General features: G+C 40.6%; 1 protein-coding gene across 7 annotated transcripts in view; it reads left to right on the top strand.

Annotated features, from left to right (window-relative positions):
* CRACD (capping protein inhibiting regulator of actin dynamics) overlaps nt 1-12363 on the top strand; it is a 127287-nt gene that overhangs the window by 69525 nt on the left and 45399 nt on the right. For 2 of the 7 annotated variants that reach the window (XM_054296036.1, XM_054296040.1), the window contains one exon: nt 3609-3680. In XM_054296036.1, the coding sequence (XP_054152011.1) occupies nt 3656-3680 (25 nt within the window). In that variant the 5' untranslated portion in view covers nt 3609-3655. Of the gene's footprint in view, nt 1-727; nt 807-2608; nt 3681-12363 lie in introns of those variants that run through there. The other 5 variants (XM_054296039.1, XM_054296037.1, XM_054296038.1 and 2 more) reach the window with 4 other exon arrangements.

The raw sequence follows: 12363 nt of genomic DNA on the forward strand, positions 1-12363 counted from the left end.
AGGGTTTGTGGCTTAATAAGATAAGAAGCAACATTTAACAGGTTTTACTTTGATGGAACACTGTTGATTGATGCAAGACATGCTTCATTCCAACTGAGGCTTCTGGTAAAGACATTTAAACAATTATCATTTTGCCTTTGCTTGCATGAAGTCAGCACTTCAGAGAAGTATTGTGTTGAAAACTCTGACAAATGGTATTCCTTGTCTGCCTTCAGAAGGGAGTGTCATGGGGAGCGTTACGTATGCACTCTGCAGTCTATGCTTGCTCCAGGGCAGAGGTGCACACCTCCAGGGGGGTGCTGCTCCCTTCACCCCTTTATTGCTTTTGCTGAGGACTGTGCTGCTGGAACTGTCATCTGAAAATGGAGCACCTGTCCACTCTCAAGGAAACAGAAGAAGTCTTTCTCAAAGCTCGCTCAGTGGGCTCCAGGCAGCCTCGCTAGTTGTACTTAGAAGAGTTTGTTTGCCATACATTGACAGGTTTTTTAAGCTAACTTGAAAGTTTACCATTCAGACCTCCAACATTAAAAGGGCACATGAGAAATAAGATTCCAACTACGCTGCTTGAGAACTCTCTCTCACCTCCTGAGTAGTTCCTGTGGGACGTGTTTCTCTAAATAATGCATCCCACCTTTTGTACAATTAACCGCTCATTTGAAACTTCCTGGCTCCAGTGGTTTTTGCCTGCTTTCATTCTCTGCCACTCTCTCTTGATTTCTTTTACTAGCTTCAGTATTCTCTGCTGACTGCATGTAGCTTTGGAGCACTTGTGTGAGTTGGTGATCTGTTGGGTTTTTAACAAGCAGGTAAGTTTTCTGACAAAATGTGCTTCCTGAGTTAAAGATTTATGCCAAATCTGTGCTTGCATTAATAACCTCCATATCTACAATTATATATAACAAGCTTTTATAAGTCCCACTGCCTCCATTTTCCATTGCATTAAAAAAAAATCGAGATGAAATTTGAGGTAAACTAAGCTGGCAAGAGGATGCAAAAATTTCAGTTTGGCATCATGCATGGCATTGTTACCCATTCAGGGAAAACAAAGACCTTTTAAATGTCTACTGCATTAAACTTTGTAGCTATTAAAACCTATTTTCATGTAAGAAAATTGAAGGAAAATACTTTTTCTCTTTAAACTTTGCATTGTTTGATTTTGTCACTTCACCTTTTAATCCTCTTTCATTTGATGTTTTGATGTGTAACAGAAGCTTATGTTTCTATTTTCATCTCTGCTTAAACAAAGAAAGGCTGTGACACTGGGTGCAGGTAGTTTGGGTGTGACTGAGATGAAGCTGATATCAGGGAGTTATTAGGGAGAGTAGCTTCTGCCTCTTCATTACCAGATTGTCCACCACTTTTTTTCATGCTTGCTGTCTGAGTGATGCTGCTTCCCTGCTGCTGGTACAAAAGGTCCTTTGATAACCTTGTGTGACAATTAAACACTACTAATTGTCCTCAGCTAGGAGGCTGTTCTGTGGCCATTCATGCACCTCCAACTGTGATGCTAGATTAGGCAGTGCCTCTAGAAGGGGTCCCTCTCAACACCTGTGCTTTTCAGCACTGCAATATTCAACTGTTGGTCCCCAAGTTGAATCTTAGTCATGGGGTTTGGAGTGCAAAGGACCTGAATAGCCACAGAATGTGCTCAGGGCAGTGACCACATCTGAGTCCAGGAAGTGTTTGCTCAGGTACCGGTGTAGCCTTTCTAATGGTCCTGAGCCCTGTTGTAAACTCTTGTGGTCTTAATTAACCCTGGCTTGCTGGATATTTTGGAGGGAGGCTAGATCCAGTGTTGTGCTGCAAAAGGAAGGCTGGCTGAAGTGATTTATTTGCTGAAGAGAATCTTGGTCTGTCAGCTGTTGGAGTGAAGAAAGTAGGCCTTATAGATGGGTCAAAAAGCCATGTATTTTGTCAGACCAGAGCAATTTCATCTTTCTATTCTCCTTTTTTTTTTTAAGCTCTTCTTAATTAAAAATTAAATTGGGTGAAAGTCATTCTCTTGGTTTCTGAGAATGTATCATTAGTGAAATAGAATGTGTCCCTAAAGAAAGAAGTTACTGAAGTCATTATTACACATAAGTCTTGGTATATCTGCCAAAACAAGTCTGTATGATATACCTCAGAGGAGAAAGCAACAGGGGGATATTACTCTCAAGCTCTTTATTTTATCTTCTCTCATTTCCAGTTCAATCCCATTTGTTTGTGTTTAGGGGGATTATTCTGTATGTCAGTATTTGCAGTGCTTAGAAGAAAAGGGACTGTTAAGCAGCCTGGGATTCCTCAATGTCTCTCCACAAATACTGTTTTTAATTGACACAGAGGGAGATTTCAGAAATCAGATACTATTAAATGCACTGTGTACAATAGATTAATTAAAATTCCTCTCTGTTGAAGGCTTTATCTTACTTCAAGAGTCTCTGCAATTGATATGAAAGTGTTAAGGACCTCTGTTGAAACTAGATGACAACCAGAAACTTTCGTTTTACATAGAGGAAGCACAATTTCATCTACATCTTAAATTTTATAGGAAACTTTTTGGTCTAAACACTTTTGAGATATGAAGGCCTAAGCTTAGCAAAGCTTAGCAACTTGCTCCTGGCCTTTGGGTAAAACTTGTAAGACATGATTTTGAACACCAAGCAAGATCCGAAAAGGCATCACTAAAATATTAATTTCCTGTAGATGATTTTACTGCATGATAAGCTACCTGGTTCCCAGGAGATTTGAAAATCAGATCTCCCATTTCTCTGCCAAACTACAGATGTGAGAGCATGGCTTCACTGGGTATATCTTCCCTTAAGCCCTGGTTGCTAAGGTCTGTTTGTGGAAGAGTGCCACCTTTGTGGAAGGAACTACTGGGGCCATGGGAAGTTTTACCCTGAGCACAAAGTAGGATTTAGCTCAGCCAGTGTTGACTGAGAACTGCATAATGAAGCTCTTTTAGGATTTATTCAAAACTTTATTGCTTTCTAAGAGGAATTTGCATCATTGTTGCTTCTTTCATGAGAAATAATATAGACTGCTTATGCTTTCATGGTACTACAGGAGATGCTTCAGGAAATACTGGTGTCTAGCATAAATTTTTTTGGAAAATGCAGCCTCCAGATGTCATGGCAGTTATTGACATTAAACTGTTCTTGTGTAGATAAAAACATGCATAATATAATATCAGGATTTTTCTTACTTTTTAGAAACCACTACTGTTATTCATAGCACCTATAAAGTGTTGCCTAGTAGTCCCAGTTCACTATATTGCCCTTGTGGGAAAGTAATGCTATTTTTGGCTTTGTGGTTGGGGAAGACTGAGCAAAAAGCTGTTGTATAAACTAATGTACCAAATGAAAGATCAGCTGGGAAGTCTTGTCTATCAATCTGAAATCATCTTGGCTGCTGCCAGTTGATATCTCTCTTAGCATTTTCCACAGGGAAAATGCTAAATAAGAACCGAGTGCTGAAATACATGCCCAGCCTAATTTGTAAGGCTGTTCCTACAGACTTCCTATCACATTACAATATGTCCGTCAGAGTTCTCTCTAAAATCACAACAAAAATGCCCAAACAAGTCCTTCTCTTTGGTGATTTCATGGCTTCTGTTTCTTCCTCAGAGAAGACCAAGTCTGAAGTTTCTCTGACATCGTCTGAAATTGTAGGCATGATCAATTTGTTTAAGAAACCTTGTAAGTACTTGACTGCTGGAGCACACGATGTCCTGTCATTCAAAAGCTCACTGTTAAGTTTCTGTGGCTTAGTCTGGAGCATTTCCAGCGGGGAGCTGGCTGAGGGGGAAATGTGCTGTGCTTCTTGTTTTTGAGTAGGAGCTGCTGCTAATGTATGTGCTGCTTTTGTCCATTTCTATGGCAGGTAGAATAAACAGTGTACATGTGAAGCACAGTCAAATTCAAACCAGAGAGGTTATTCTGGTTAATGCTTTTGCCCTGAGGCATGACTTGGGGATTTCTGCTCCACTGTGGGAAACTTTACTCCTCCATTTGTGTTATGTCAGATGCTGTGCTTTACCATGCCTTTTGAAACGGTCCTTTTAACTGAAGAAAGTTTGGAATTTATGGATTTAAATTTTTAAGTAAATAGAAAAATACATGCTTTTTTTATGGTCATCTGGATTATTTTTCAAAGTTGTCAGAAAGTTTGCTATTTTAAAGCTTACTACTGTAGTTTTAATTTTGATGAGTTTTCCTATGTCAGTTCTCAAATATCTTTCAGTTGCTCTGATACTGACTCAACATAATTCCATTTTTATTTTTTGCATTGGATTTGCAGGGATGCTTTGACAAATTCAGAATTTATTTGAGCTAAATGTGAATGGACTGAAGCAGTGTAAAGTTTGTACTTCAGTGTAAATAGCAAGCATGCTGTCAAATAATGGTGTTGGATTCATGTAGTGATGTCCTGTTCACCTGTTTGTTTGGGGGCTTGGGGAGGGGGGATTTTGAGGACAAGGAGCCATCCAAGGTGTTTATAATAAACAAGACTTGCTTTTGCTATGACATGATGGTTAACACTGTAATATGACTAAAGCTTTAGTCTGTTTTCAGATTTCCTCATTATGTATGTATTCCAGTTCAGAAGTAAATGGTGCCTCTGTTTCCACTGGATTGCATGATGTTCTGCATGAGCTTGTGGTACTGAAAAGGCAGTAAGGGGGGAAGGATCCTCACTTGGTCACCAAGTGCCCTTCGGAGCAAGGCATGAAGCCTCCCTGCCACTGTATCACTGTCACAGTCACGTTGAATGCTCTCCCAGGGAAAGAAAGGAGAAAGAAAGGAATGATAAAAAAGCCTTTACTTGTCAACAATTTATTTAATTAGCTCCAATTACAGATTTAAATGATGGAAGTAGTAAGAAAACTTACTTTGCATGTACTGCTGAGGAATTCACGTAGGAAGAAGAGACACAAGTGTTTGAAATACCTGGCTAGCTCTCTGTTGTCATCTGTTAATAATTCACATGGCTCTTTCATTTCTATTTTGTTGAGAAAAAGAGAGTAGGCTTGACACAAAGAAGCTCTTAACTTCCTCTGTAAAGGAGTGGGAGTACAGCATGTCCATTCAGTACAAAGAAAAGAATTTACTTTTGTGGAGTTTTCAGACTTTTTTAGTTTTCTTTTTGTTTTTAGTTTTCTTCACCAGTGGACTATGGGAAGGAAACTGTTTCTCATGTGGCTTTTACACTTGTGTTAGCTATTGTTAGTTAAGCCATAACTGAGCTGCAAATTCCAGGCCCAGACTTTCACAGAATTTGGTGCCTGCTTTTATAGGGAATCATTTGCTCTACAGTTACCACCAAATAAAATGGTGCATTGCAGTCTTGCCCTCTACTGAGTTTGTGGTGGATCTCTGTAGAGCACTACCACAGAGGCTCAAAAAGCCCTGGCAGACAGTTGCAGGGGATGAGTCTGATTCAATGTCATTGTGACACTTCTCTGAAAGCTGCTGTCCTAGGAAACCTTTGCCTGTAACCACTGCCTTGTGTAATTGAAAAAGGATTAGCTAAATTACATATGTTTTCTCTGAGGGTACTTGTGTTTCATGGATGGGATTAAAAGAAGAAAGGTAGAGAATATCTACAGTTTGCCAGCATTCCAGCTGGAGTGATGACATTTCTGCATGCTTTGGTGGTCTTGTTCACAGAACTTGCTTCCCTGCTAGGGCTTTATTTTGTCTTTAAGTCTCTTTTCTATCCTAGTATGTTCAATGGTTTCTGAACTCCCTTCTGCTCTACAAACTTATCCTGGGTAAAGCACAAGTTTTGAAAATATTATGCAATTAAATTCTTGTCGGTAATATCTTACCTGAGATGTGTATTTGTTTCTGTTTCCCTAAGAAGGATACATTTTATAAAGAGGTGAGTATTTTATAAAAATTAAGTAAAGAGGTAAGAGACTTACCTGCATAAGTATTAGTAGAAATTAAAAAGGTGAGAATGTGAACACAGCTGATTTATTTATCCAAAATCTCTCTACTTAGAATAATAATGCTTTCTATAGATGGAACATGAACTTTTAATAGCTTATGGGTGGAGACAGACACTTATTGTCTCACCTGGTCTTTTGTAATGAAGGCATTCATTATTTTTGTCCTTTAATGTTTCTTTGAGAAAAGCTGGAATGTATGATCTGCCTGCCTGTCCCCATGGGTCAGGACTGAATTGCAAATTACTCCTCTGGTGCTTGTGCAGACTGGCTTCTGTTGGAAATGTGATACTCAGCTACGTGGAATTCTTGTCTGTACCAACCTTGCCATGTCTGCATTCATTTTTCCTAAATTACTAAACAACTTACACTTAATGAGTTGCAACTAATTAGTACCTCTTGCTTTGCTATACCTGTAAAATTATACTTCCAGTAAAATGCTTCATGAACTAATTAGATATCTCAACCCAGTTGACTTTTGTCCTCTTGTTTACTGGCTTCTTACTAGATAGTGAGATTAAAATCTTGTCGTCTTACTTCAAAGATGCAATCTCTTCATGTTCTTCTCCCATTACAGACTACATTTAATTCTTATTCTGGAATGCTGTTTCCCTAAATGAGGTGTCCTCTTTATCCTGTGGAGCAGAGTGCCTGTCCCATTTCACAGCATAGCCCAGAGCAGGGATGACCAGCTGCTCTGTGGCTACACTTGCCCCAGGTGATGAGGATAATAAGAGGCTGACACTGCAGAGGGTGCTTGGGGTATCCTGCAGAACAGGTACAGACAAACCTTACCAGTCTGGTGGCATGGTCCAGCAGGGCAGGGACACACAGCTGTTCTCAGTGAGGTCAGCTCCTCAGCACTTACAAGCTGTGGCATGGAGCCCATTCCAGCAGGGGAGAGCAAGGTCCTGGTTTGGCTAGGCTGCCTTGGTGGCTGTGGCCTTGCCCTTGAACACCTTGAGGGTCTTACAACCATCTTGTTTTTCCCCACTGTGGATCTTTCAACAAAAACTGTTTTCAGTAAAAGAAACAAAGCAAAGTAAGCCCCCTTCCTGCTTCAGTTAGGGCTGCATCTGGTGGAGACCAAGTAATGCTGGTGATGCCTCAGTGTGTGTTCCTCAGGACAGAGGTCTTCAGAGCTGCTACTTGGGATCCCGCTGTGCTGTAAGCACTGTGTTTCCACCACAGCTGCAAAGGGTGATGTCCTTCAGAGAGTTGGTTTCTTGGAGGCTCTGACGACTTTCCTATGGGAAGTTTTGTGGCAGACAGTTTAAGTAAACATTTGCTATTACAAGGAAGCAACACAGAATGCTGTATCTTCTGATCCTTCCTAGGACCTTGCACGCATTTGAACGGCCATGCTTTCTGCCCCCTTTCTTGGTCCCAGCTAATTTCAAATCCTTTGGCCAAGGGGCTTTTGGCCTCCCCTAAGAGTGATGTGCAGTGTATGAGGTGTCCATGCAGCAGTGGCCTGCCTTAAGTGCTGCCAGGCTGAAACACTGGGCAGCTGGCAAGGCCTGCAGCTGGCTATCATTGCATGGATGTACAGATCCCCAAGGCACCATGAGGAGGAGCAGATACAGGTAGATAGCCCATTTCAGCTTCTATCAGGGCCCCCTTGCACCTTGTTCAGAATGTTTAATTTAAGTAAAACTGGTGAAAACACTTCCCTCTGCTTTTAGACAAACTTAGTAAAAGTATTGCAGTATTTTAAAAAGCCATTGAAGTAGCTGTTTATTGCAAAGTAGCGGCGGCTGCAGCCAGGTGGGGGTGGGTCTCTTCTCCCAGGCAACCAGTGACAGGACAAGAGGACAGTCTTAAGCTGCACCAGGGGAGGTTTTAACTGGACATTAGGAAGAAGTTCTTCACAGAAGGGTTAGTTGGGCATTGAATGGGCTGTTTGGGGAGGTAATGGAGTCACTATTCCTGGAGGTGTCAAGGAAAAGACTAAATGTGGCACTTAGCGCCAAGGCCTAGTTGACAAGGTGGTGTTAGGCCATAGGCCAGACTTGATGGTCTCAAAGGTCCTCTCCAACCTAAATGATTCTCTGATTCTGCAAAATCTCACCACTCTCTTATTTTCTCTTGTTTGATTAAGTGGCTATCCAGATACTATCTGGATTGCCCTACTGTTAGTGAAGCATTAGGACACAATGTGGGTGGTGCCCTTACAGGAATCTGTTTACCAAACCCAAGTACAGATATTTTAACATTTTTTAGTCACATGTTTGACTGTGATTTCTGAACTGGTATATTAAAAGTAAGTAGCAGCTGCCCTCCTGTTAATGAATACATTTCAATATATATATAATGCTTGGTATGCATTCTTTCAAACGTTTTTTTCCAAATTCGTCAGTGATCTGCTGTATGCAAGTACAGGATAAATTTTATGTACATGTAAGTTTTTGCACTAATTTTAATTCAACATTTGTTTGAAGATCAATAAACCAGTGATTTCTCAAGTGATGCAGCAGATCCGTTGCCATTAGCTAATTTTCAGTTTACAGTCTGAAACACTTAAACTCAAACTGTGCAAGTTCATCAGCCAGAAAGCACATATGTGTAGTATTAACTGTGACCAAAGCAGAATACATTGCTTTTGTTCAGTCATGTTTTCTGGTCACACAGTATGAACATTCTGTATCCTGTAACATATATGTCATCCCTCTACCATCAGATAGAGACATACCTGGTAAGTCAAGCCAAACTAAAACTCAGAATATTTGGAGAGTGTCCTATTTTTTTCTGATGTTGTGTGTTCATTGATTTTAGGGTTTGGCTTCAAAAAATGTAAGAACAGGAAAAAGAAAAGTAGGGAATGTGCTTTCTCTTGTAATTGAGACATATCCTCTGGTGGAAAATCCTGGAGGAGATGGTATTCTGCATTGATACTACAATGTATTCCTGCCCAGCAACTAGCATTTTTCTTTCTTCCATATAACATGTAGGACTTAGTCTGAAAAAGTCAAAAAGAGGGGTTAAGGGGTGGGAGTAGCCTAAGCTTAACTTGTACACTCCTGTTGTTGACAGTGCTGTCATTTCATGTATCTAAATTAAATGGTTCTTTCCCCTGACTGTCCTGGGTGGGTGTTACTGCACATATGGCTTTTGGGCTTTAGTCTGCTCTTTAAAGGAATGATCAAGTTTAGCACAGTCATTTAGAGCATCAGGATTTTTCTGAAAATGCATTAGAAAACCTGGTATGAGGATCTGGGGATCTGGAGGGCCAACACAGAGCACTGGAGTGAATGTTCTCTTCACCTAGGACTTTTAGATGTGTTACTTTTCCTCTTCTCTAAGTCCGCAGGACAAAGCTATGGCTATGGTTGTTTCCATACTCATATTTGACAAATCTTTCAGAAACATTCATGTGAGCAAGGTTTCAAAGAGTAGAACTTGGATTTACTTTGAAATGCTTTGCATTATCTCAGTGTCAAAATATGCCACAGAGAGAGATGTGAGCGTCTCTTGAGGATATTTGGTCACATATCCACAAATTCAATGGAAACTGATTGAATTTTAAAACTTTCATGTTGTTTCTTATATTTGCACTGTTAGACTTCTTTTCAAACTTGCATCTGTTACTGTAACTCTAGGTAATGCTTTATAGAGATGGAAAAACACTGACTCAGCTACTGAGTGCTTGTAATCCAGTAGGTTAAGAATAGATAAAAAGCAAGTAAAAAGGGTTAAAACTCAGTAAGTGTTCACCTCTCTCCTCTGGCCCCAGCCTTTTCCCAAATCTGCTCTCTGATATTTTTTACAGTGAGTGCTCTTGGACTTGAGTTTTACAAGTAGAGCAGGGGTATCAGGTGGAAGAGAGTTTATGCAGGGTGTAAAGAAGTGTATGATGTCAGAGAAGCAGTTAAGGAGGGGAGACAAATCCGGTTTGGTCAACCTGGGCTTCCTCTGACTCTCCTTGTGAACTTCCCTTCACTGGACAGTCAGGACACCCAGTCCTGTACCATGCTGCTCACAGGGATCCAAAATTTGCTTCAGCAGCTAGAAAACAAGTATTCAGAGCTGCTGAAATGGACCCCAGCTTCCATCCATGCTAGACAGACAGACCCTGGCACTAGTCAGATCCAGGATAGGATTTCTGTTCCTTGGTCTTGCCACTGGACTGGAGCAGCTGGAAGGTCCCTGGTCTGCCAAAAGACACCCTGTACAAGCAACATTTCCTGGAGTGATGTTGCAGCATGAGACATAGCACTTGGCTGGTCCCTGGGGCTGTCACAGCTGCTGCAGCCCCTCAGAGAATGGCAGACACAATCTGCACTCCCAGTGTCTTTCCAAGGACCCAACTTGATGTCATATCCTGCAATCTACAATGCATTAAATTCCCTTGGCTATAGTTCTGTTTAACCATCCTCACTAGCACATGGGACCTTGTGATTTGCCTGGCCACCTGAGTCCCCTCTGTTCTTTGTTCTGGCATGTAGTAAATGGTAAATAAATTCCAATATGGGCAAGTGATGTTTCAGAGAAAGTGTTGTCTCCTTTCTCAGTGAAATTAATCGTGTTCACCTTGTGTGGCTAAATTTGATGTATTTCACCAGTATAATGAGGATAATGCTTTGTATTCTCAGCACAGTGAGATAATGTGTGATTAGAGTGATCAGTCACATCTTGGCCTGGCAAATCCTTGCCTGGAACCAAAACAGCATGAAAATGGGAAATAGTTTCTTCTCTTTGCTCTCATTACCTAAAGGCAAGATATTTTAAAAGGAAATATCTGGTTGTCTTAGTTCAGGAATAGAGAGAGATGTGCTTTTGTGCAAAGGCTATTTTGGATTTGAATAATTTTAGCTTTTTTTAAATGTTTAGGTTTATAAATGTTTGAGTATCATCTCTTTATGACTGCTTCTCTTCTCCTCTTTAATTTTGCTTCTTCATGAGTAGTTAATTTTATTCTAGCCTCATAAAATAGAAGAGAGAGGGAGATTTCATTTAGCATCACAGTAGTATAATGGAATTTTTTTCTATTTTGATATTACAGAATTTATGAAGAACCCTTTCTTGATATTTCTATTTGGAGTAGAAATCTTACTTGGTTAACATTTAAAATAGCACTGCTTCTACTTATTAGTGTTATATGTTAATATACTCTGTGTTAGCCAAATAACTATGGTGGTAAAGTACATCTGAGTGTTCTGTGAGGTGAATATTCTGTTTTGCAAATATCAGAAAAAAGCTATTCAAGACTTTTTATCTCTTAGATATTTATAGATAGGTCTAAAAGTAAATTTCATAGGTAGGTCTAAAAGTAAAATTTCACCAGACTTCTCTGTTTTCTGGTCAGTAAGTGCTTCAAGTGATGTCTCACTCCTCTAGTTTTAATTCTGGAAAGCAAAGTCAAACCAATCACCTCAATCTTATTATTCTGTATATTTTGGTACATTGATGACAAGACAAGGAATTGAGTCAATTATAAGGTCCTTTTCTAAAGCAGATCTAGTGTTTGAGAAAGTTGCCAGAACTTCTACCTGAAGATTTCCCATCCTCTTCCTATCACAAAAATGTCGTACTTGCATCTTTTGTCTGTGCTTGGCCTGGGTGGTGCAGACAACCCAGGCTGAGGGCTCTGGTGTGGATGTGGGAAAGCAGCTACATGTTCCTGGTCCTGTCTTTAATCTGCTCTTTCTGTGTAAAAGTTGTTTGAGATTTGCCTTTGTGCTTCAGCCTGTTGCCTGCTCACTGTATGGGAACAGGTGATGGATAATCAGCAGCTAGGTTAGGTGTGTGCAATGCTAGTATAATTAGTGATTAATACTGATGATCAGTTTTATCTCCATGGTCTCTTTTACTGCTCAAAATCTTGTTTCTGAAATTGCTGGTAACACTGTTGGTTAAGTGTTGGCTCAGGTGGAACTTTTTCTTTGATAGCATTGCAGTCAGTATCAAGACACCAATTTCATCCTTCAGCTGATAGTGGTCTACGTTACAAAAACCAGCAATTTCTGAAAAAACTGGAAATGGCCATCTAACCCCGGTGCTCAGAAGGGAAATCCAGTGCAAACTGGAATAAGGGAGTGCCAACAGGAGACGTGACAGTGGAGCAGGGGGATATTCTCTGTGCTGTGCCAAGGTGAGGCTGTGATGCTGGAGATGAGAGAGAGACAGGAGGAGTTCCAGGCTACACACAAGTAGCTGGCTATCCTCTCCTGCTGACATGCCCAGAAGGCAAATCTTGTCCCTCAACAACATGGAGAATGTCTCAGTGTTCTTCTGCTCTTCCTGAGAATGATAATCTGGGCCTGTGTATGCAGTGAAGGCTGCTCAGACAATGAAAATCCAGACATTCGTTAAATAGGCAATTTCCCAGACTCACAACAGATGCCTCAAATCTTAATCTGGCCACAGTTTGTGTCCATATCAGAGGATTTGTTTGTCAGAAGGAGCAAGTGAGCCTGGCAGGGTGGTTGGGA

The sequence above is a fragment of the Melozone crissalis genome, unplaced genomic scaffold (genome assembly GCF_028551555.1).
Source record: "Melozone crissalis strain CALT ecotype California unplaced genomic scaffold, PUWL_Pcris_2 ptg000006l_1, whole genome shotgun sequence".
Classification (NCBI taxonomy): Eukaryota; Metazoa; Chordata; class Aves; order Passeriformes; family Passerellidae; genus Melozone; species Melozone crissalis.